The sequence below is a fragment of the Mustelus asterias genome, chromosome 6, assembly GCF_964213995.1.
Source record: "Mustelus asterias chromosome 6, sMusAst1.hap1.1, whole genome shotgun sequence".
NCBI lineage: Eukaryota > Metazoa > Chordata > Chondrichthyes > Carcharhiniformes > Triakidae > Mustelus > Mustelus asterias.
The window spans coordinates 86,112,228-86,139,184 of record NC_135806.1 but is presented as its reverse complement, the minus strand read 5'-3'; the positions used below and the strand labels follow the sequence as shown (position 1 = coordinate 86,139,184).

General features: G+C 42.8%; 1 protein-coding gene across 1 annotated transcript in view; it reads right to left on the bottom strand.

Moving 5' to 3' along the window:
• The window catches only part of tmem232 (transmembrane protein 232), a 74,337-nt gene that overhangs the window by 15,107 nt on the left and 32,273 nt on the right, over window positions 1-26,957 (bottom strand). The window contains exons 7-11 of the mRNA XM_078213874.1: window positions 26,473-26,610; window positions 21,129-21,330; window positions 9,447-9,573; window positions 4,208-4,382; window positions 3,312-3,490 (exon numbers count right to left, since the gene is read on the bottom strand). Coding sequence (XP_078070000.1) covers window positions 3,312-3,490; window positions 4,208-4,382; window positions 9,447-9,573; window positions 21,129-21,330; window positions 26,473-26,610 — 821 coding nt within the window. The remainder of the gene's footprint in view (window positions 1-3,311; window positions 3,491-4,207; window positions 4,383-9,446; window positions 9,574-21,128; window positions 21,331-26,472; window positions 26,611-26,957) is intronic.

Sequence of the window (26,957 nt, the reverse complement as noted above, 5' to 3'; positions counted from 1 at the left end):
GGTCAGAAGTATGGATGTTTGATGACTACACAATGTTCAGCACTATTCACAACTCCTCAGACACTATAGCAGTCCACGTCTACATGTAGCAAGACCTGGACAAACTCAGGCTTGGGCTCTCAAGTGGAAAGTAACAAGTGCCAAGAAATTACCATCTCCAAGAAGAGATAATCTGACCGTCTGCCTTTGATACTCAATGGCATTATCAACGTTGACTGCCCCACTATCAATGTTCTGGGGGTTACCTTTGACCAGAAACTGAACTGGACAAGCCACATAAATACTGTGGCGACAACCGCAGGTCAGAGGCTAGGAATTATATGGAGAGTAACTCACCTCCTGACTCCTTATAACCTGTCCACTATCTACAAGGTACAAATCAGTAGTGTGATGGAATATTCTTGGATGAGTTCAACTCCAACAACACTCAAGAAGCTCAACAACATCCAGGACACAGCAGACCGCAGGATTGACACTCCATCCACCACTGAAGTTCAATGGCAACAGTGTGGACCATTTACAAGATGCACTGAGCAACTCACCAAAGCTCTTTCAACAGCACCTTCCAAACCTGTGACCTCTATCATCTAGAATACAAGGACAACAGATGCACGCAAACACCACCACCATGGAACCAAGTTCCTCTCCAAGTCACACACCTTCTTGTCTTGGAAATACATCACCATTCCTTCACTTATCATCGAGTCAAAATCCTGGAACTCCCTCTCTCACAGCACTGTGGATGTACCTACACCACATGGACTGCAGTGGTTCAAGAAGGCAGATCATCACCGCCTTCTCAAGGGCATTTAGGGATGGGAAATAAATGCTGGTCCAGCCAGCAGTGTCTACATCCCATGAAAGAATAAAAGAATCTTAATGCAAAAGCAAAATATTGCAGATATTGGAAATCTGAAATAAAAACAAAACATGCTAAGAACACTCAGCAGGTCACACAGCATTGATGGAAAGAGAAACAGCATTTCATATTGTTGACCTGAATTGGTCAGATTTCATCATAATCTTTACATTAGAACTAGGCCATTAAAGAAGTGAAATCACAAAGAGTAGTTGAAACCTGCCTCCTTCCCTGAAAAGAACATGGATGCTGAATTAATGGAAACATTTAAGACTGAGAGCAATATAGACTGTTTTTGTTAAGGAATATGGAGCAGAGATATTTGCTTAATCTCTTTCCACTGGCAGAAGGTGGCGTATATATGGAATAAGCTGCCACAGAATGTGGTTGAGGCAGTTACAATAGCAACTTTTAAAAAGCATTTGGGTAAGTACATGGATGGGAAAGGATTAGAGGGATATGGGCCAAATGTGGGCAATTAGGACTAGCTGGGAGGGCGCTATGGTCAACATGGACCAGTTGGGCTGAAGGGCCTGTTTCCGTGCTCTATTGCTCTATGACTCTATGGGCCTGATTTTACCATTGCGCGCGCCCGTTTACGGGTGCGAAAATGTGTTAAAGTCGGGTGTGAGGCCATTAACGCGATCCACACCCGCATCCGCGCAGATGGCCACTTTACCGAAACCCGGAAATGGCGGCGATTTGATTCGCGCCCAAAACGGGCGCAACGACGATTTAAATGCATTTGCATGCATTTAAATTGAATTAATGAACTGCCGGCCCAATTTTATCAGCATTTCCCCCTTTACCACCGCGTTTGCCAATCTGGAACCGCGCCGTAATGGACCTGCTAAATAAAAGTCTGAATCAGGCGCTCCAGCTTCTGAAGAGTGCGTTCCGAGCTTCCAACAGCTCTCTGACTCAGATCAGTGGTGGGGGGGGGGGGGAGGAGGGAGGCGGGTCAGATCATTCTCTGGTTGGGGGGGTGGAGGGGAGTGAGGTCAGATCGTTGTCTGGTTGGGGGGGTGGAGGGGAGTGAGGTCAGATCGTTGTCTGGTTGGGGGGGAGAGGAGGAGGCGGGTCAGATGTATCTCTGGCGGGGGGTGTGGGGAGAGGGCCGATCGTTGTCTGGTGGTGGTGGGGGGGAGGGCTGATCGTTGTCTGGTGGGGGGGAGGGGGAGGCGGGTCAGATGTTCCTCTGGAGGGGAGGGGGAGTGAGGCCAGACCATTCTCTGGGGGAGGGAGTGAGTGAGGCCAGTTCGTTGTCGGGGGGGGGGGTGGAGAAGTGAGGCCAGATCGTTGCCTGGGGGGGGGAGTGAGCCAGATCGTTGTATGGGGAGGTGGGGGGGGGGGTGGTGAGTGAGGCCAGGCCATTCTCTGGGGGGGGAGGAGTGAGGCCAGATCATTGTCTGGGGTGGGGGGGGGGAGGAGGGAGGCGGGTAAGATGAATCTCGGCGGGGGGGAAAGGCCCGATCACTCACTGGTGGTGGGGGGGGGGGGGGCAGATGGATCTCTGGTGGGGGGGGGGGCAGATGGATCTCTGGTGGGGGTGGGCAGGTGGATCTCTGGTGGGGGGCAGGAGGGTCCGCTGCCACTCTGCGGGTGATCGGTGGGGAAGGGAGTGGGGCAGGGTGGTGATTGGCATGGGTAGTGGGAGGGTAGATAAGGGGGACAGTAATGTGGTAGGGGTGGGGGTGATGTGTGTGGGTAGTGGGGTGGGTGGATAAGGGGGACAGTGATGTCTGTGGGGGCCATCGCTCCCACTTGTCACTCCTGGGCCACTTTCTCCGCTTTCTGCGGGCCAGGAGTGATCTGACACGGGTGCGCTTTTTCAATTTTTGTTCTAACTGTGCATGCGCAGTTCAGAGCTCCGATCATTCCGGCCGTGCTAAGCCCCGCCCACAGCGCGAATGGGACTGGAGATGTTTTTTTCAGGCCGAATGCGTATGGGGGCGCCTGAAAGCAAATTTCTAAGTCGGATCTGCATTACGCCCAGATTCAGCACTTAGAATGAAAATGGTAAAATCGGGCCCTATGACTCTAATTGTGAGTAATGGAGTTGAGATACAGATCAGCCATGACCTAATTAAGTAGCACAATATGTTTGAGGGCCTGAATAGCCTACTCCTGTATCTATGCTCCTGTTTGAATGACTCAATAATACAGCACCCTGTTCCTAAATAGGGCACTGAGACCACTTTGAGTTTATCTCAGTAGCAATGAGACTTTAATGAACCTAGAAGCTGCATGCTGTACATATCCTCAGTGACTTAATGCTTCCATGCCACATTATCCTACGCCAGGTGGAATGGGTATATGATTAATGCAAGTTGGTTGTATTAATGGGTGCATTTTGGTTCTGGTATGATAGAATGAACATACTTATTTCCAACTGAATTTATGGCAACTAAATTTTGACTCAACTACCCATACTCCCATATACACAAATTACCTCAGCTACTTTAATGGCTGCCAGGACACGAGTGTCCTGCTCCAAGCTTTGGTGTTTCTGCAGAGCATTCCATGCGGCATTCCTTAATCCCTCTTGGTTTTTGTCACCATAAAGAATGTGACAGATCTTTTCCAAACTGTATGCTGCTCCATAGCGAACCCACCAGCCATGATCCTGATCTGTGAATTAAATAATAATGGGAACATTGTAATAACATAATCACATTGTTCTTTTGTCTTGGTTTTTGTGTATGATTTTACATTGCTTTAAATATTTTTATTTATACTTCCTGGTTTAGACCTTGGGAAGTCTGCAAACATTCAAAAAAGGTAGATGGGACCAGCTGAGGAAGATCTGCCACAGATTTTTGATAGATCCCATTTTTGCCAGCAGGGGAAAGCGGGAGGGGAAAACCTGGGGAAAACTTGAACTCAGCAGGGCCATTTGAACTCTGTGCTGAATTGGCCTCAATAGCAAAAATCAAGGCCTGTGTATCTCAATGAAGACATTGTACTTTTCACACGTCACATAATTCATAAAGGTGTCATGCTGCATATTGCATCATGCTATATATTGCTATATATTGCATTGTGTCACTCAAAAACTGACTAAATGTCTAACTGTAAGCATGATGAATGGTAAACATCAGTCATTCACAACCAACCACAATATCTGGCCCATTATAAATGGAATTTGGAACAAATTGAAACAAAAGCAAGAAAAATTTGACAACAGTAGGTTAGATTGTACAGACACGAACTGAATGCTGATGTGAAGTTCATAATAAATAGCTAGATAGATGCAGAAATATAATGTAAATACCAGCATTATCACTGGTGCTTTACTACCAATTTTGATCTTTTATTATTTAATTTGCATTTCTCCATGGCTCTTACCATCTCCTGGTGTTGTTGCTGGCTGAATCTGTAGTAGTTGAAGCAATCCTGGTGTGTTTGTCCTATTGGGTAACTTTGATGAACTTCCACACCCAATTAGAGCAGCCTTTTGGATTTCTGAGGTGCTGCCATAGAGACAAATGTCTCCTAGTATACAGCAATAGAGATGACTTAGCTGCAAGGAACAAACATGCTGATTTTCTGTGCTCACATCTTCCTAAAAGTAAAATACATCTATTATTAGATGTTGGTTTCGGATTTTTAAGTTTACAATACTAACAGCATGAATTTCTGCAGTTATGTTGTTCTATCATAATGCTGCTAAAGAATACCTTGTACACTTTTGCAATTTTATGTAAGAAAAGACAACCTAATGAGGAATGTCCATTCTGTGTCAGAATCTGTCCTTTCCATAACATAAGCGATTTGGCTGGGGTAGTGCATTCCAATCTGCAAAACTTTCTACTGTTCCAGGCCCCTGATAATTATAAATAAGGCACTATGGGAAAGCAGTTCTTAGAGAAAAGTAAGTATGCAACCACAATTTATACAGGGTCTTTAACATTGTAAAATGTCTCAAAGGTGCTTCGCAAGAGTGTTACCAAAGAAAATTTGACATTGAGCCATATAGAGAAATATTAGGACAGGTGATTAACATGCAAGAAGCCAGAATGGCTAATAAAGGGCAGAATTCAAGAGGGATGTAGAACTGGAGGAAGTCACAGAAATAAGGAGAACCAAGGACATGGAGCAATTTGAATTTTAAAATTAAATGGTTGCCAACCAGGAGCCAATGTAGGTCAGCAATCATGGAGCTGATGTAAGTTAACGTAGGCAACATAGCTTTGGTTGATTATGAAGAATAGAAGATGGGAGGCCACACAGGACAACTTTGGAATAGTCGAATCTACATGTAACAAAGGCATGATTGAGGGTTTCGGCAGCAGATTAGCTGAGACAGAGATGGAGTAGAGAAATGCTACAGAGGTTGAAGTAGATGGTCTGGAGCAAATATATGGCTGGAACCTCATTTAAAGGTCAATACAACACCATTAATGTGAACAGTCTAATTCAGCCTCAGACAGTGACTAGAGGGAGGGATGAAGTTGGTGCTAGGGAACTGAATTTGTGGTGGTAACTTTAGTCTTCCCAATTTTAGGCTGAGGTGTTGTGAAATAAAGCACAGTTTCTTTACAGCTGATTCCTGGAGTTATTATAGCTGGGAAATCCCGACCTTAGTTGGAGGAAACTTCTGTTCACCAGTACTGAATGTCAAACAGGCAGTGTGACAAATCAAAAACAGTGCAGGGGTCAAAAAGAGTGATGGTGAGGTACAGCTAAGTGTCATCAACATAATATTATGTTCTCAGATGACATTGTCAAGGGTGGCATCAGGTAGAAATGAAATAGAAGGGGGGAAATTAAACATCTTCGCATGACTCCAGAGCTAACAAGGAGGGACCAAGAAGAGAAGCAATTTCAGGTGATTCTCAGTTCACAACTGACTAGGTAAAATTGAATCCAGGAAGAGTGCAGGCCCACCTACCTATGTAGACAGCAGAGGAGAAGCAATGGAGGAGAATGTGTAATTAATTGTTTCAGAGGCAGCAGACAGGTCAAGAAGAGTTATGAGGGATAGTTTACCAAGGTCATAATCAAATAGGATGTCATCTATAACTCTGGGGCAGTCAACGAAAGTGGAGAACTAGGGACAGCAGGCAATTAGGAAGGCTGTGATGACTTCAGCCAGGCTAATGAGGTTGGCTTGCAAGAGTATGAACTACCTGATGAGTCTCGGTGTGAACAGACATACCTGATGAGTCTCGGTATGAAAAGAGATACCTGGTAAGTCTTGGGCTGTTCCCCCCTTCCTTTTGGGGAGCCGCCCCTTTTACTTTGTCCCTAAGTTAATTTGAGTTAGTTTACTTGATTGGTGTCGAAAGAAATACCTGATGAGTCTCGGTATGAAAAGAGATACCTGATGAGTCTTGGGCTGTTCCCCCTCCTTTTGGGGAGCTGCCCCTTTTAATTTGTCTCTAAGTTAATTTGAGTTTGTTTGGTTGGTATTGAAAAGAGATACTGATGAGTCTTAATTGATGGTTAAATCAGGGAGCCTCATGCTCCCTTTTTAAAGCAGGTGTGTCAGACTCTCAGCCTGTATTCTGCAGGGAACAACTGGAGAGCTGACTGTGTACAGATGTATGGTGTAAATAAAGTAACTTGGTGACGGGACGTTCGCCTCCATGGAGTTATTACAAAGGCAAATAGTATGTTGGCCTTCATTGCAAAAGGATTCGAGTTCAAAAGTAGGGATGTCTTACTGCAGTTGGTGAGACCACAGCTGGAGTACTGTGTGCAGTTTTGGTCTCTCTACCTAAGGATATACTTGCCATTGAGGGAATGCAGCAGAGGTTCACCAATCTGATACTGGGGTTGGCGGGACTGTCCTTTGAGGAGAGATTGGTTCAATTGGGCCTGTATTCAATAGAATTTAGAAGGATGAGGGGAGATCTGATTGAAAATTCTAACAGTGCTGGATAGACTAGATGCAGGAAGGATGTTTTCTTTGCTTGCGGGATCAAGAACCAGGGGACACAGTCTCAAAATATGGAATAGACTATTTAGGACTGAGGTGAGGAAAAACTTATTCACTCAAAGGGTAGTGAACCTGGGGATTCTCTACAACAGAATGCGGTGAAGGCAAGGTTATTGAATATACTTAAGAAAGAGATAGTTTTGTTTAGACTTTAATGGCATCAAGTGGTATGGCGAGAAAGTGAGAATATAGCATTGGGATAGAGAAGCAGCCATGATCATATTGAATGGTGGAGCAGGCTTGAAGGACTGAATGGCCTACTCCTGATCCTAGTTTCTATCCTCCAACGCATTTATGTCCTTCCTTAAATAAGGAGACCAAAACTGCATACAGTATCCAAGCTGTGATCTCACCAATGCCCTGTATAACTGAAGCATAACATACTTACTTCTATGTGAATTCCTCCTGTAATAAAGGATAGCATTCCATTAGCCTTCTTAATTACTTGCTGTACCTGCATACTAACATTTTATGATTCATACACTATAACACCTAGATTCCCCCGAGTACCGATGGATGCTGAGACATTGAGTAAATTTAAGGAGATGAACAGATTTTTAATTAGTAATGGGTTATGGAGAATGGGCATCATCGTATTGAATGGTGGAGTAAGCTCGAGGGGCTGAATTGCCTACTCCTGCACCCAGTTCTTATGTTCTTGAGTGGACAAATAGGGGGCAGATGAGATTCAATGCAGAGAAGTGTGAGGTGATGCATTTGGCAGGAAAAACATGGAAAGACAACATAAGAGGTAAAATTCTTAAAGGGTTACAGGAGCAGAGGAAACTGATGTATATGCATCAATTATTGAAGGTGACCAGACAAGTGGAGAGCAGTTAATAAAGCATATAGTATCCTTGGCTTTATTAGAATCATAGAGGTTTACAGCATGGAAACAGGCCCTTCGCCCCAACTTGTCCATGCCCCCCTTTTTTTTAAACCCCTAAGCTAGTCCCAATTGCCCGCATTTGGCCCTTATTCCTCTATACCCATCTTACTGTTTAAATGCTTTTTAAAAGACAAAATTGTACCCACCTCTACTACTACCTCTGGCAGCTTGTTCCAGACACTCACCACCCTCTGTGTGAAAAAATTGTTCCTCTGGACCCATTTGTATCTCTCCCCCCTCACCTTAAACCTATGCCCTCTAGTTTTAGACTCCCCTACCTTCGGGAAAAGATGTTGACCTTATCTATGCTCCTCATTATTTTATAGACCTCTGTAAAATCACCCCTACGCTTCATATGCTCCAGGGAAAAAAAGTCCCAGTCTATCTCCTTATAACTCAAACCATCAAGTACTGGTAGCATCCTCGTAAATCTTTCTAGTTTAATAATATCCTTTTTATAATAGGGTGACCAGAATTGTTCACAGTATTCCACGTGTGGCCTTATCAATGTTTTGTACAACTTCAACAAGATGTCCCAACTCTTGTATTCAATGTTCTGACCAATGAAACCAAGCATGTCGAACGCCTTCTTCACTACCCTGTCCATCTGTGACTCCACTTTCAAGGAGCTTTGAACCTGTACTCCTAGATCTCTTTGTTTTATAACTCTCCCCAATACCCTGCCATTAACTGAGTAGGTCCTGCCCCGATTCGATCTACCAAAATGCATCACCTCACATTTATCTAAATTAAACTCCATCTGATATTCATCGGCCCACTGGCCCAATTGATCAAGATCCCACTGCAATCCTAGATAACCTTCTTCACTGTCCACTATACACCAATCTTGGTGTCATCTGCAAACTTACTAACCATGCTTCCTAAATTATCATCCAAATCATTAATATAAATAACAAACCACAGTGGACCCAGCACCGATTCCTGAGGCACGCTGCTGGTCACAAGCCTCCAGTTTGAAAAAGAACCCTTTACAACCACCCTCTGTCCTCTGTCGTCAAGCCAATTTTGTATCCACTTGGCTACTTCACCTTGGAACCTGTGATATTTAACCTTCTGCAACAACCTACCATGCGGTACCTTGTCAAAGGCCTGACTAAAGTCCATGCAGACAACGTCCACTGCATGCAAACACTGTTTACTGTCAGCCATTCAATCATCTATCCATTCTAATATGCTATCCCCTACACCATGACCTATATTTTCTGCAATTGCCTTTGATGTGGCACCTGATCAAATGTCTTCTGCCTTTACAAAGCGAGCCATTTTCATTTATTTTAAATACATTTTTAAAAATTACATCTACAGTTCTTCAAGGGTCCGTGCCTCCATCCTAGCCTGGATTATGATGTGATCCCCAGATCCACCAGTGGGCTGGATACTACAAATAGCTTGACCAAGCATACCTGCACAGACCTATATAGGTCTCTTTGTAGACCCAGTGCATGGGAACTCCTGACGTAGGGAAGCCCCTCCTGGAAATTGTCTTTTAAGGGACAAGTTGAGGCTCCCAGCTCCACACATCTATCCAGAAAGATTTTCATTCAATTTATCTTGATTTCTGCTGTTTTGCCCTTTTCTGGCCCTAATTACTTTGGGACTGGATCAGAAAAGCTGCAAAGTTTTCAAGAGTTTAAACTTAAACAAGTATTCTTAACTTAAATTAAGAGAAAACTAGTTCTTAGGAGAATGATCTGTAACATTTTGCATTACATACCATATAGCTTCATCTTTACCTGTTTTAAATTTTGAGAACTAAAATGTGACATAAGAATTATGCCAAGCTCTGTCAAAGTCTTCAAACAAGTCATGTTTATTTTGGCAGCTTCACCTAGGAGCAGCAAACCAAGTGCAGAGTCAATCCTGAAGATAAAAAAAACTTATATTGTCATCTATTATTTCTGTAGCTTGTAAATTACGTTTTTGTTCTTACAGCTGTAATTATTTTATTTTAACTGACAATTCACACTACTTTACATATTATAATCTGTATAATGAATTTTTGCTGTTTGTAATATATATAAATGATTTGGAGGAAAATGTAACTGGATTGGTTAGTAAGTTTGCGGATAACACAAAGGTTGGTGGATTTGTGGATAGCGATGAGGATCATCAGAGGATACAGCAGGATATAGATCAGTTGGAGACTTGGGCGGAGAGATGGCAGATGGAGTTTAATCTGGACAAATGAGCATTTTGGAAGGTCTAATACAGATAGGAAATATACAGTAAATGGCAGAACCCTTCAGAGTATTGATAGGCAAAGGGATCTGGGTGTACAGGTACACAGGTCACTGAAATTGGCAATGCAGGTGGAGAAGGTAGTCAAGAAGGCATATGGCATGCTTGCCTTCATCGGCTGGGGTATTGAGTTTAAAAATTGGCAAGTCATGTTGCAGCTTTATAGAACTTTAGTTAGGCCACACTTGGAATATAGTGTTCAATTCTGATCGCCACACTACCAAAGGGTGTGGAGGCTTTGGAGAGGGTACAGAAAAGATTTACCAGGAAGTTGCCTGGTATGGAGGGCATTAGCTATGAGAAGAGGTTGGAGAAACTTGGTTTGTTCTCACTGGAGCAACGGAGGTTGAGGGGAGACCTGATAGAAGTCTACAAGATTATGAGAGGCATGGACAGAGTGGATAGTCAGAAGCTTTTTCCCAGGGTGGAAGAGTCAATTACTAGGGGGCATAGGTTTAAGGTGCGAAGGGCAAGGTTTAAAGGAGATGTACGAGGCAGATTTTTTACACAGAGAGTAGTGGGTGCCTGGAACTCATTGCCGGGGGAGGTAGTGGAAGTAGATACGGTAGTGACTTTTAAAGGGCGTCTTGACAAGTACATGAATAGGATGGGAATAGAGGGATATGGTCCCCGGAAGGGTAGGGGGTTTTAGATAAGTCGGGCAGCATAGTCGGTGCAGGCTTGGAGGGCTGAAGGGCCTGTTCCTGTGCTGTAATTTTCTTTGTTCTTTGATTGTACAAATGGTCCTATTTTGTATTCCAATAGTGCACATTTTCAGTGGCCAAACTGAAGGAATAAATTTAAAAGAATATATATTGAAGACTGTGGAATTAAAGGGCAGTGGCTAAGGAACAGAACAGAGAATATTAGGAAACAGCTGTTTTGACAGGATGGAAGTATACAGTGTTGTTCCTCAGGTGCTTGCACTGTTCTCTTTGATATATGTTAATGAACTAGATTTGAGTATGAAGGCACAATATATTTTTATTTGTATGGATGGAGAAGCAATTATAGCTTGATGCCAAGATTAACAATCCATTCAATGACTTCAGCTGACATAGTATGAATGGTGCAATGCCATCAGGAATGGATCTCTTTGGGCTGAAGTTCAATGTATGGCCAATGGTCTGATTTGGATACAGTAAGAAGTTTAACAACACCAGGTTAAAGTCCAACAGGTTTATTTGGTAGCAAAAGCCACAAGCTACCAAATAAACCTGTTGGACTTTAATTTGGTGTTGTTAAACTTCTTACTGTGTTTACCCCAGTCCAATGACAGCATCTATACATCCTGATTTGGATAGTCAGAATCACAATTTGAGCTGGTCCTCATGCTCTACTTGTGGAGCAAGTAGCCACATCAAGTGTCTACATCAACGGGGATGAAGTAGAAAGGGTCGAGAGCTTCACGTTTTTAGGTGTCCAAATCACCAACAACCTGTCTTGATCCTCCATGCCGATTCTATAGTTACGAAAGCCCACCAATACCTCTGCTTTCTCAGAAAACTATGGAAATTTGGCATGTCAGCTACGACTCTCACCAACTTTTACAGATGCACCATAGAAAGCATTCTTTCTGGCTGTATCACAGCTTGGTATGGCTCCTGCCCTGCCCAAGACCGCAAGGAATTACAAGGAATGTAGCCCAATTCATCACGCAAACCAGCCTCCCATCCATTGAATCTGTCTGCACTTCCTGCTGCCTCGGCAAACCAACCAGCATAATTAAGTACCCCACGCACCCCGGACATTCTCTCTTCCACCTTCTTCCATTGGGAAAAAGATACAAAAGTCTGAGGTCACGTACCAACTGACTCAAGAACAGTTCCTTCCCTGCTGCCGTCAGACTTTTGAATGGACCTACCTTGCATTAAATTGATCTTTCTCTACTCCCTAGCTATGACTGTAACATTACATTCTGTACTCTCTCATTTCTTTCTCTATGAAACAATATTTTTCACTGTATACTAATACACGTGACAATAATAAATCAAATCAAATCACACCTTGCCTGGTCTGTCCTCGAGTGGTTGAGGATTTTCCTTGGAAGAAAGAAGCTCGGGTCAGTTACCAGGTTGCAGCTGGTAATATCTGCAGTCTCCAGGAAATTCACCATCGAGAGGTGGGGCTTTCATCAGTTTGTAGGGTGTGGAGAATGTTCCAATTGAGTCTCTGGGATTTCAAGCAAGTGCGTGTTTTTTTTGTAAGGACCTGTGTCAATGTGAGTGCCTTCTTAGCTGTTAGCCGGCGCGTTCTTTGAGGTGGATATTTTCCCTCCAGGCATCAGGTGGTTTAATATGTGCTAACACAGGATGCCACTCAAGCTGTGTTTGTTTCAATGTCCCAAAAGTAATTCTTAAGGCTTTGTGGAGGTGGCTATCTACCAGGTTTGCTTGACGGCTTCTCAGCCAGGTTGTGCAACTGTACTCTGCTGTTGGGTTGACTTGGGTGAGTGAAGCAGCGCATAGTGTGTTAGCTCTACTGCTCTAGGTGGTACTGCCAGTTTTCATATGAGATTCACTCTCATCTTGACCATGGTTTCAGTGTTCTAGACGTGTTACCAGCAGGTCAATGTATGGTCAAGAGTTAAGCCAGGATATTTTGGAATTGAGTCTTTGGTGAGCAGTCAGCCACAAAACTGGTCGTGAAGTTCTTCCCTGACTTCTGAGATGTACTACTACTACAAACATTTGTTCAGCCTTAACATGAGAATTGCGTCCAATTCTGGACAACACACCTTAAGAAGAATATGATGACATATAGAGGATGCAGAAAAGATGTAAAAGGCAGGGCGGCACGGTGGCACAGTGGTTAGCACTGCTGTCTTATAGACCCGGGTTCAATTCTGGCCTTGGGTCACTATCTGTGTGGAGTTTACACATTCTCCTCGTGTCTGCGTGGGTTTCCTCTGGGTCCTCCGGTTTCTTCCCACAGTCCAAAGGTGTGCGGGTTAGGTTGAGTGGCCATGCTAAATTGACCCAAGTGTCAGGGGGATTAGCAGGGTAAACAAGTGGGGTTACAGGAATAGGGCCTGGGTGGCATTGTGGTTGGTGCAGACTCGATGGGCCAAATGGCCTCCTTCTGCACTGTAGGGATTCTATGAAAAGAATGGTTTCAGGGATGAGAAACTTTAGTTATGTGACTAGATGGAAGAAGCTGAGGTTGCTTTCTTTGCAGAAGAAACATTTGAGAGGAAATTTGTTAGCGGCATTAAAAATCATGAGGGCTTTGGACAGAGTAGATAAGGAGAAACTGCTCTTGGTAGAAGAGTCTAGAACCAGAGGACATTGATTTACAGTGAATAACAAAACAATTAAAACTGACATGAGAGTTCTTTTATGCAAAGATATGTTAGGATCTGGAATATGCTACTTGAAAGTGTGGTGGAGGCAGATTCAATCATGCATTTCAGAAGGGATTTGGCTAATTGTCTGAATAGAAAAAACTTGCAAGGCTATGGAGAAATGGGTGGGAATGGAAATGGCTGAGATACTCTTGCAGAGAGAGAGTGCAGATATAAAGGACAAATGACTTTCACCTTCATTGTAGTTACTCTACAATTTCATGAGTGACGACAACAATCTTCCTTTGTGCTAGGTATATGACTCTAACCGGTGAAGAGTTTTCCTTCTGATTCTATTGCCTTCGATATTGCTAGGGCTCCTTGATGCCAAACTTGGTGAAATGCTGCATTGATGTCAAGGGTAGTCACTCTCACCTCACCAGTGTAATTCAGCTCTTTTGTCATGTTTAGATGAAGGCTATAATAAGGTCTGGGGAGGCCAAGTGGTCCTGAGCATTGGTGAGCAGGTAATTGGTGACTAAGTGCCATTGAAAGCACATTCAATTGCACCTTCCATCACTTTGCTGGTGATTGAGAGTAGACTAATGAGATATTAATTGATTAGATTCAACTTGATTTGTAGGCAAACATATCAAGGCTATTTTCCACATTGTCAGTTTAGTTGCTTGGAGGCAAGTTTCACAAATTTACCTTTTTAATCCTCCCGAACCTCCTTGGGTTAAAATTCCCCACACTCACTAATTAAATTCTGCACTCAGAACATTTAGTAATCTGAACAAGCGTAAGCGCAAACAGATAGTGTGTTCCATTGCTATGATCTATTGGTGAGCCTGTGATATGAATTTGTTCTTTTTCTTTGTTCGATAAAGGACAGAGCTAGGAACTTATACTAGCTGTTTGAAAAATGACCATTAAAGCATCATATTATGAGCTTTTAAATAGATAGTTTTAGTGATGGATGTATTGTTAACAATCTGTGCCACCCTGTCTACATCAATGGGGATGAAATGGAAATGGCCAAGAGCTTCAGGTTTCTAGGTGTCCAGATCACCAGCAACCTGCCCTGGTTCCTCCACACCAATGTTATAGTTAAGAAAGCCCACCAACGCCTCTACTTTCTCAGGAGGCTAAGGAAATTGGCATGTCAGCTACAACTCTCATCAACTTTCACAGATGCACCATAGAAAATATCATTTCTGGTTGTATCACAGCTTGGTGTGGTTCCTGCTCTATCCAAGACTGCAAGAAACTACAAAGAGTCGTAAACAAAACCCAGTCCATCATGTAAACCAGCCTCCCATCCATTGACTGTCTACACTTCCCGGTGCCTCAGAAAAATAGCCAGCAGAATCAAGGATCCCACGCACTCCGACCATACTTTCTTCCACCGTCTTCCATCAGGAAAAGATGCAAAAGTCTGAGGTCACATACCAATCAGCTCAAGAACAGCTTCTTCCCTGCTGTCATCAGACTTTTGAATGGACCTTCCTTATATTAAGTTGATCTTTCTCTACACCCTAGCTATGACTATAACACTACATTCTGCACCCTCTCCTTTCCTTCTCTACGTATCGTATGCTTTGTCTGTATAGTGGGCAAGGAACAATACTTTTCACTGTATACTAATACATGTGACAATAACAAATCAAATCAAATCACAATCTACCATTAAATACTGTTTGAAAATTATGGCATGTTGAATAAAGCAAATTATTCCATAGATTAATGGCTAGATTTTCACTACTGAGATGGCTTACTCAGGTTGGGAAATTGCCCAACCTGCTGAAGTTTAAAGAGTCCCGTTAGACCTAATTTTCACTCCGAAGAGGCTGGAGTGAGATAGAGTCAAGCCCGTCAATCTTAGAAGCAGACAATTAGCAATCACGTAGGTGGGTGAATGCCAATGCGGGCTGGTTAGGAGGCCCGTTTCAGCTCTCTGGGACTTTGTCCCAATTGGTTGTCCCAGCTATTAGGCCCTCTAGCCCTTATCCATGGCCCCTCCATGCTAACATATGCCTCCACCCATCCCCATGCTTCTTCATATCTCCTCCATGCAAACTCATTCCTCCACTGACATCACATGTCCTTCATAAACCCTCATGACATCTCTATAGCCAATCACCCAGTATCCACTATGGGCTACATGGACATAAATAAAAACAATCTAATCTTGTCTTTTTGGCAATGAAGGAAACTGTCATTCATGAAACCCATTCAGAGTTTTTAAATCTCAGGTGGTCGATTTCTTATTAAAAACAACAAAATGTATACAAGTACTTCATAAAAGACAGCTAATCCTTTAATATCCTCTTTAAACTGTCAATCGAACTGTGAACTCAACTCCCACTACTGAGAATTTTAGCTTTTGTAACTCAGCCAAGCATTCATAATGGAATAATTATTGCCCTTTGGAAATATCAACAAATTCCTCTAATGAAATTGCATGATCAGATTTTTTTCTAACCTACACCAATCAATCAAATAAGTCCAGCAGAGGATTTATTTAAACTCTCAATGAGACCTGCGGCTCCTTTTTTCATGTTTAAAGAGAGGGGGATTTTAAATAAACTTTAGGTCATAACACTTAAATGGGCCATATCATGCTTCAAGGGCATTTATGTCTACTCCATCAATTCATGCCTCCCACATTACAGGACAATGCCCTTAAACCAGCCAAAATTGGATCTGCTGAAACGCAGACCTAAGTTCAAATGGCCCGACTGAGTTTGGGCTTCCTGCGTTTTATGCCCTGCCCCTTGCCTGGCTGGCAATAATTGGATCTGTTGGAAATGGGGCAGGACTTCTGCATCCTAGTACTGGCCACTTTTAAAGACAAATATTAATGATTTGGATGAGAATTTAGGAGGCATGGCTAGTAAGTTTGCAGATGACACCAAGATTGGTGGCATAGTGGACAGTGAAGAAGGTTATCTCTAATTGCAATGGGATCTTGATCAATTGGGTCAGTGGGTTGACAAATGACAGATGGAGTTTAATTTAGATAAATGCGGGATAATGCATTTTAGTAGATCGAACCAGGGCAGGACTTACTCAGTTAATGGTAGGGCGTTGGAGAGAATTATAGAACAAAGAGATTTAGGGGTACATGTTCATAGCTCATTGAAAGTAGAGTCACAAGTGGACAGAGTGGTGAAGAAGACATTTGGCATGCTTGGTTTCATTGGTCAGAACATTGAATACAGGAGTTGGGACGTCTTGTTGAAGTTGTACTAGACATTGGTAAGGCCACACTTGGAACACTGTCTACAGTTCTGGTCACCCTATTATAGAAAGGGTATTATTAAACTAGAAAGACTGCAGAAAAGATTTACTAGGATGCTACCAGGACTTGATGGTTTGAGTTATAAGGAGAGGCTGGATAGACTGGGACTTCTTTCTCTGGAGCACAGAAGGCTTAGGGGAACTTATAGAGGTCTATAAAATAATGAGGGGCATAGATCATAGGGGCTAGATAGTCAATATCTTTTCCCAAAGGTAAGGGAGTCTAAAACTAGAGGGCATAGGTTTAAGGGGAGAGATACAAAAGGGTCCAGAGGGGCAATGTTTTCACACAGAAGGTGATGAGTGTCTGGAACAAGCTGCCAGAGGTAGTAGGAGAGGCGGGTACAATTTTGTCTTTTAAAAAATATTTAGACAGTTACATGAGTAAGATGGCTATCAAGGGATATGGGCCAAGCGGGGGCAATTGGGATTAGCTTAGTTGTTAAAAAATAAAGGTGGCATGGACAAGTTGGGCTGAAGGGCCTGTTTCCATGCTGTAAACCTCTTTGACTCTGCAAAAATCCAGCTCTTCTAATACAAAAATTTTAATGTTGTTATTTTAACTAGAAGACAGTTTACATCTCAACAGTGTAGGAGTTTTGATATTGTTACTCATGATACTTAATTTTTCTCCACTTTTATTTGTGTAAATGAGTGACATTTTGATCATCTTTAATTTGAGCTATTTTGGTCTCACTATTATGTTGTCTTTAACCATCTATATGTCTGTAACTGAGCTTAATAATATACTAAATCTATCTGTGGAAGTGGAGCACACGTTGAAGCACCAAAATACTGATACTTGTTAAGCAAATTTACATTGGGATGACTGATTTTTATGAGGCACATTGTAACCAAGGAATCAATATTTATTTGGGTCATCTGCCTCCCAGATTATTATTTTATATGTAATCCATCATTTAAATACCTCAGAAAATGCTTTCAGCAAGCTATTTTCAATGCAATGGGAATTTAATATGCCTAATGAAAAGCCTCATGTATCCACACTGTTGTGGTTGTTTAATTTAGCACAATTGTTATTGTGATTGCATTTAAATCTCTAAATGAAAATTTTCCGAAATGCTTTCTTTTTCTGCATACATCTTCTTTGGATCAGCAATTCATTTAGAGAAAAAATGGCTGTGAAATTTGATAAGGTCCAAAACAAGCACATTGATCATAATACACAATTATTGCACACTTGTTACTTCTGAAGTCGGCAACACGCAAACATTATACTGCCTGCTCATTTGCCTGATTGTAGTGTGCAGCCAATGTTAAGTGCACAGTTAAGTGACTGTACAGTTAAGCAGGGGCACAATACTTGCAGCCATCAGTATAGATAGTGACAAGATGGGATTTTGTGTCAAGATCAATGAGACTCTGACATCATGCTCAATTCCTGGTCAGAAACTGAGAGATTGCCATGGTGGGATGTCATTTGCGATTTTCCCAGAGGCAGTCAATTAAGAAGCCACACTCGAGAGCCTCATTCATAGAACATAGAACATAGAACATTACAGCGCAGAACAGGCCCTTCGGCCCACGATGTTGCACCGACCAGTTAAAAAAAAACTGTGACCCTCCAACCTAAACCAATTTCTTTTCGTCCATGAACCTATCTACGGATCTCTTAAACGCCCCCAAACTAGGCGCATTTACTACTGATGCTGGCAGGGCATTCCAATCCCTCACCACCCTCTGGGTAAAGAACCTACCCCTGACATCGGTTCTATAACTACCCCCCCTCAATTTAAAGCCATGCCCCCTCGTGCTGGATTTCTCCATCAGAGGAAAAAGGCTATCACTATCCACCCTATCTAAACCTCTAATCATCTTATATGTTTCAATAAGATCCCCTCTTAGCCGCCGCCTTTCCAGCGAAAACAATCCCAAATCCCTCAGCCTCTCCTCATAGGATCTCCCCTCCATACCAGGCAACATCCTGGTAAACCTCCTCTGCACCCTCTCCAAAGCCTCCACATCCTTCCTGTAATGTGGGGACCAGAACTGCACACAGTACTCCAAGTGCGGCCGCACCAGAGTTGTGTACAGTTGCAACATAACGCTACGACTCCTAAATTCAATCCCCCTACCAATAAACGCCAAGACACCATATGCCTTCTTAACAACCTTATCTACTTGATTCCCAACTTTCAGGGATCTATGCACACATACACCTAGATCCCTCTGCTCCTCCACACTATTCAAAGTCCTCCCGTTAGCCCTATACTCAACACATCTGTTATCCCTACCAAAGTGAATTACCTCACACTTCTCCGCATTAAACTCCATCCGCCACCTCTCGGCCCAACTTTGCAACCTGTCTAAGTCTTCCTGCAAACTACGACACCCTTCCTCACTGTCTACCACACCACCGACTTTGGTGTCATCAGCAAATTTGCTAATCCACCCAACTATACCCTCATCCAGATCATTAATAAATATTACAAACAGCAGTGGCCCCAAAACAGATCCCTGAGGTACACCACTTGTAACCGCACTCCATGATGAATATTTACTATCAACCACCACCCTCTGTTTCCTATCCGCTAGCCAATTCCTGATCCAATTTCCTAGATCACCCCCAATCCCATACATCTGCATTTTCTGCAGAAGCCTACCATGGTGAACCTTATCAAACGCCTTACTAAAATCCATATATACCACGTCCACTGCCTTGCCCCCATCCACCTCCTTGGTCACTTTCTCAAAAAACTCAATAAGGTTAGTAAGGCATGACCTACCTGCCACAAAACCATGCTGACTATCACCTATCAATTCATTACTCTCCAAATAACTATAAATCCTATCCCTTATAATTTTTTCCAACATCTTGCCGACAACAGAAGTGAGACTCACCGGTCTATAATTCCCGGGGAAGTCTCTGTTCCCCTTCTTAAACAATGGGACAACATTCGCTAACCTCCAATCTTCTGGTACTATACCAGAGGCCAACGACGACCTGAAGATCAGAGCCAGAGGCTCTGCAATCACTTCTCTTGCCTCCCAGAGAATCCTTGGATAAATCCCATCCGGACCAGGGGATTTATCTATTTTCAGACCCTCCAGAATATCCTGCACATCCTCCTTATCAACTGTAATACTGTCTATTCTACTCCCTTGCAACCCAGTGTCCTCCTCAGCTATATTCATGTCCCCTTGCGTGAACACCGAAGAGAAATATTGGTTCAATGCTTCACCAATCTCCTCCGGTTCCACACATAACTTCCCTCTGCCATCTATAACTGGCCCTAAACTTGCCCTAACCAACCTTCTGTTCTTGACATACCTATAGAACGCCTTAGGATTCTCTTTAACCCTATCCGCCAAAGTCTTCTCATGTCCCCTTTTAGCCCTTCTAAGCTCGCTCTTCAACTCCCTCTTAGCCAATCTAAAGCTTTCTAGTGCACTACCCGAGTGCTCACGTCTCATCCGAACATAAGCCTCCTTTTTCTTTTTAACCAACAAAGAAACTTTTTTGGTGCACCACGGTTCCCTAGCCCTACCAATTCCTCCTTGCCTGACAGGGACATACCTATCACAGACTCGCAGTAGCTGCTCCTTGAAAAAACTCCACATGTCGGACGTTCCCAGTCCCTGTAATCTCCTAGTCCAACCTATGTTTCCTAATTCTCTCCTAATAGCCTCATAATTACCCTTCCCCCAGCTAAAACCATTGGCCCGAGGTTCATGCCTATCCCTTTCCATCACTAAGGTGAACGTAACCGAATTGTTATTGTAATTAAGGACAGTTATATTTGTATTTATATTTATATTTATATTTATATTATGTTTATATTCAATTAAGGACAGTTGGTGGACCAGAGAACCAGCAGGCCCAATGGGAAATAAACATTTATTCTTCCTTTTTAAAAAAAAACTTATGAGAAAACCTGTCTAGTGTCCATTCCTGTGAGTCAGAGCACTCAAGGGATTAAAACACTTCAGATGAAATGCCCTGCCGCAGTTCATCACCTGACACTGCAGCCATTTCTTCTGGATGTCAAAAAATGTGAAAATAATGAATAACTGTATTAATAAAATGCTGAAGCACACTATGAAAGAAAAGTACAACAAATGGACAATGGGCACACTTTTAAAAATTGCCTCACATGACATGAAATACGTGCAACACAAAATGGGATGCAGATAGATTTTTGTCTTGAGGCAAGTCATAAAATGCTGCCTTCATTCTGTCAGATAAGAGGATGCAACAAATATCAGTACAGCACAGGAACAAGCCCTTCGGCCCACCAAGTCTGTGCCGACACAGATGCCTCACTAATCTAATATTTTCTTGCCTCTACGTGGTCCATATCTCTCTATCCCCTGCCTCATGTATCTATCCAGGTGCCTCTTGAACGTTGTTGTAGAATCCGCTTCCACCACCTCTTCCAGCAGCACGTTCCAGGCATTCACCACCCTCTGTGTGAAAACTTGCCCCTTATATCTCTTTTAAACTTTCCCCCTCTCACTTTCATTCAACATTCAATGTCAGCAATATTTTTCTCCCTGAACAGTGTTGTCATTTATTGCCTATTTTTGAAACCTGGAGGCAAATGCAATGTTTAATAATGATGAAACCTACCAATTTATATTGCACAGTTGCTCCCTCAGGAGAAGATGTTTTAGAATATCATCCAAGAGTTGAATCTTATGTTTCACATAAATCCAAACCAGAAGGCATTCCTTTAGCACTGGGCTGATGTTACATGCTTTCTGTTGGAGCTCAGTCACTCGCCGATGGCACTGGCAACCAGTTTTTAACTGAAGATCATAAAGGACATTTTGTAAAAGTAATAAAAATTCCATGTTGTTTTATTTTCTCTACTTGCAGATAACCTCCTTCAGATGAAACTGAACATCATAACATGGAAGGTACTGTGGTCATGTTGCTGTATGGATGGAATAAATAGATCAAAATAGCATCAAGAGGAACTTGATACAAACACATGAAGTATTCATAAAATAACACTATTCACAGCAATTTCCAGGCTCATACATTTTTTGGATGTCATTTACTCACTGCCACAACAGTTTGCCATGCTTCTCTCAGAAATTTATGCTCCAGAGGAATGCAGCTTCCAAAATTGTAGAGTGCCACTTTTGTATGCAAGCCAAAAGTAAGAAAGGGTCCTCTGATAAACAGTCATTTCATTGAGCAATATCATCAAAGTAGTTATCAGAATCATTCATTAGTATTTCATGTTGAACTTGCTAGCATGGTAATGCAATTAAGGCAAAGTACAATTGATTCTTCTGATAGAAAATATGATTTATTAATGTACACAACAGTTTTATTTAAAAAGATAAAAATGCCCAAGCTATGGGTGATCATGGAGTTTAGAAACTATGGGCCACAGGTTTTGCTACCCAGGTGGGCAGCCCAAGTCAGGAACTTTTCCAGCTTTTCACTCTTTGGAGACAGGGGCAGAAAGTGTCAGGCATGCTGCCCCAGATGCTGATTGAAGGCGGCCACAGGGGCTGTCAAGTACCACGGCAAGCTGTTTTAAAGGTCCACCTTGTTTCTTTGGGATTTTGTCTCAGCTATTTTGTTAAATTTTAGATCCTCTAGCCTTTATTCCTCACATCCCATCAGCCCTCCCACCTACTCCCTATGTCACCTATATGCCCCCATGCCAACTTCATGCCAACCCATTTCCCCCACTCAGCCTCATGGCTCCTTGTAGCATTATGCCAACTCATGCTAACCCATCCACATTCTTGGCCCTTACACTTTCCATGTCAACGCACCCACTATCCACCAGACATCAGCACATTGCTGATATGAAAAAAATAAAGGCCTAAATGTCTATTATAATCTTTACTATATTTTTAAAAATACTCTCATTCATGAAAGCCTATTCAAAATCTTTAAATCACCCCAAGTGTTTAATCCCTTGTTAAAACAAAAAACTTCTGTTCATAATGCCACATCAAAGACAGTTAATCCTTTCATCACTCTTAGGCTGTCAATCAATATGTCAATTTAGGACTCACCGCTATAATAATTATGGCTTGTGGAAAGTAGCGAAGCAATTGTAACAACACAGTTAACAACAGCATAATAACCTTTGGGGAAATGTCAACAAACAGCTATTCTAAGTGCTTGAACATTTTTTTTCAACCCTCACTGACATGGATAGCCTATTTTCTTTCACTTTTAAATGGCTTGGAATTTTAATAATTTCATATCATGCTAGTTTTACAGATCTTATATGCCTTCAACAATATTTATATCTACTCTAAAAATGTGTGATTCCCACACTGAGTGTTATGGCCCTTGCTACAGCAAAGTAAATCAAATTTCAAAGCAATAAATATATAATAGGAATAAAGGGTCATATTTATATATATATAAGAAAGTTACAAAAAGTATGATCTATTTGGTTGAAGTTGAGGAACATGAAGGGATCTCATAGTCAATTCAGAGTTTATTAAAGATCAGTAGAAAAGATACATAGGAACAGATTTGCAGACATACAAGAGAAAAATCCACAAAAATGAGACCTTCTTTTGATCTTACCAAAAACTGGCAGAGAGTTGTTTCTGTTGAGATCTCACCACAATGTACCAAAAAAATCAAGGAGTGTGCTTCACACCGTCATACAGGAGGCAGGGCCTCAACACACCAGCAAACTCGGCTGCACAGGGATTGGGGCATCATCTTTAAAGGACACCCCGATAAACCCCCCCCACCCCAGCCCACCACGGAGTTCTCAGGGGCTCTGCTCCCCACCCCCAATCGGAGTTGGCACTTCTCTATCCCCCTTGATCATTGGCCCCATCATCGGCCTCTATCCCTGCCTGTACATCAGCCCCTTCTCCCCCCATCCCCACAGCATGAGCTTGCACCCGCCTCCACCCTCCACCCCCAACGGCCATTGCTGGCATCCCCAGCTCCTCCTTCCACTCCTGGCCTCCATCACATTTAAATGAATCCCCCACCACACCCTTCCCCCCAATGAGGCTCCACTTGGGCCCACCCATCGGCAGAGGATAGCACTGTCAGGTTGATACTGCCAGGTTGGCATAGACATGGTGCCAACATGGCAGTGCCAACCTGAGCCAAGGGGCAGTGCCAGGCCTCTGTCTGGCCATGTTCCTCTCCCCCAGGGGCTATAGTTACCTTTGCACCCCCAGGGAGATCCCCATTACAGGTTCACTTGTTGAAAAACTGCACCGGCATGACGTCACACTGGCACTATATATAACGGTTGATCAATGACTGGGGAGCGGGCAGGTTAATAACTTTGAAATACATTCAATTCATGTAAAGAACAAAGAACAAAGTACAGTGCAGCACAAGAAAAGGCTCTTTGGCCCACCGAAGCCTGCACCGATCATGTTGTCCTATCTAGACCAACCACCTGTATCCCTCTATACCCGCCTGTTCATGTGTCTATCCAGATAAGTCTTAAATGTCGCTAATGTGTCTGCCTCCACCACCCTCTGTGTAAAACAAACACACAATCTAGGCTTTCAAAAGATCAGGGACCCTTTTAAAAGGAGCTCCAACTTTAAAAAATAAAAATAGAAACCCAACCCCCACTGCAGAACTGCCCTCAATACTTCTCTCACGGAAATGCGCCCACCTCGCCACTGAACACCCCCTAGCACTTCCCCTATGGAACTAATCCTCTCCCCTCCTGCCATGGAATACCCATCCATGCAACATGTGAGCATGAACCTGGTGACACACTGGCGAAGGGCGGTAAAACTCCGAGATTGAGAACTCGCGAGCAATAACAGCAACTTCCGGATCCCCAAACCCGCACATAACCCGCACTACCCAGCCAGGCAGTGCCAGAGGGCAGTGCCTGGGCATGACTCTCTCTCACCCTCGGGGGTGCTGTACTCACCTGTGCACTTCCGGCAGGTTCTGCTGGCTAGCTACATGTCCTGGGGCACCTGTCATTGATTCATATCAGTGTGAATGGACAATTCAACAGAGCGGGACTATCAAGCTTAAAAGCTTGATAATGATATTTAAATCTATTCAAATGGGGATCCCAACTTTCAAAGTCAAGATTCCTGTTACATCATTAGCATGGACAGGAACAATCCATCTGGGAAATCCCATCTGTATTAACGCCGTTTTGGGTCTCCACTCCTGTTACCTTTTTCACCCCTGAAAATGGGAGCAGAAAATCCCCCCCAATGTCCCAGAGTACACTGTCCTTATATACACAATATTGATGTGTCAGATCTCTAGTTAATGCTACCCCACAGGTCATTGATAATTGAGTGACTCAAAAATAATGGCACTCAAGGTCTGCACTATTGTTTGCCTCCTTCCTCCTTCCTATGGCTGGGTAGGCATTAACTCTTGGATGTCTGAAAACAGGAAATCTGAATCATAGAAATCAGGAAATCTGAAATCTCCACACCAAGATAGAATCATAGATCATAGAATTTTAGAATACTGACAGTACAGGTGACAGCCATCGGCCCATCTTGTCTGCACCGACTCTGACAGAGCAAATCACCCAGGCTCTATCCCCAAAACCCCATGTATTTACCCTGCTAATCCCCCTAACCTACACACCTTTGGACACTATGGGGCAATTTAGCATGGCCAATGTACCTAACCTGCACATCTTTGGACGATGGGAGGAAACCGAAGCACCCGGAGGAAACCCACACAGACATGGGGAGAATGTGCAAACTTCATACAGACTGTCACCCAAGGCAGAAATTGAACCCAGGTCCTTAGCACTATGAGACAGCAGTGCTAACCACTGTGCCGCCCTTGATCTATATCATTAATATATATCAGGAAAAGCAAAGGTCCAATACCTATTCCAGGGGAACACCACTACAAACCTTCCTCCAGCCTGAAAAATATCCATTGTCCATTATTCTTTGTTTCCTATTACTTAATCAATTCTGTATCCATGTTGCTACTGTTCCTTTTAGTCCATGAACTAAAATTTCTTTCACAAGCCTGACCTTGACCACCCAAGTGAGGTCATTGGAGTTTTTGTGGCACTGCTGCTTAGGTGCAAACACCATGAATTGACTCCCTGGTCACACTTCTCCCACTCCCTTCTGAGGGAGATCCATAAGCGCCCCCTTGTTCCCATGGCTCCCTGGCAAGTCTCCGCCTGACAACCTGCACAATAAATGCTTCGTAGTGTTGCATCCGTCATCTATTTGGTGTTCCATTTTCCAGGCTTTCAATTCCAACACTTATTCAGTACAATTTCCCTTTAAATGGACAACCTGCCTTCAAGAAGCAAAGCTGGCCACAGCACGTGCTTTCGCACAAAGCTGCTTTGCCCCCTGCTAAGCACAGTGTAGGCAACAGAATGACACTGAAGCCTTCAGCAGAGAATCGCTCTGTCATACTCTACAATCATAGTAATAAGATGGGAGCACCAAACTTGCATGCTGCTTACCTCCAATGGAACTGTCATGGGTAAGTTGCAAATCCAAATCCGTCACCATAGGAAATGGGAAAGACAAACTTTTGGTGCACAGAGTTTAGTCAATTAAAATTATTTCATATAAAGTTTCTTTTTCCATTTTCCCTAGTGGACAACTGTTGAAACTATTTACTTTTTTACACTGAGACCTTGCACAGAAGAAAAAATATTACTTTAACATAACAACAAACATTATAACTAATAAAGCAAGCCCTGACCATTACTGTGCTATGCTGTCAGATTCCAATCATTACTTTCATCTTCATGAGCCACTGAAAATACTAAAATTACATACAATGGATCCCATTCAAAATTATTCACAAAGTGATTGACAATACAAAGTTAGTTCTGTAAGTTTAGAAAATTGTCACAGTTGTTTCTTTTTTCAAAAGTTACTTTTATTTTACTATTTGAGTTTGAGGACTACACAATTTGATGTGGAATTAAAGCATTAACATTCAGTACTCCTCACCTGGCTACATAAAATTGTGTTCAGTTCTTTATCCAAAGCATCAGTCCTCTGACTAGATCCTTCACTTGATTTCAGAGAACCACAAATTATCTCTCCTGTTCTAATAATGAAACGAACACCCAGCAAAACACTTGGATACGATTGATAACAGACTGCACGCTCTGGAAGACCTAAGAACATAAGAATGATATTAGAAATAGCGCATTTTATTATCAAGTCTGGAAGGATTAATTAAGTGTTTTTGAGGAAAGCATTGATAATGATGGATTTGAAAGGGAGATGGACAGTATCTGAATAAAATGTCAGCTCACAATGTCACCCCCACAATTCACCAGAAAACCTGCAAAAACACTCCTAAGTACTTTCCTAAGCCGTGCATTGGCAATAATAGTCCAACTTACCTTACCTGCAAGTTGGATAGCTGACCATATATATATAACATTAGCAGTGTTCTCTTTTGGAGCTGAACACATCCTCCTTTGAGTGGATTGCCCATGCATCCTGTGGACCTGTGTGG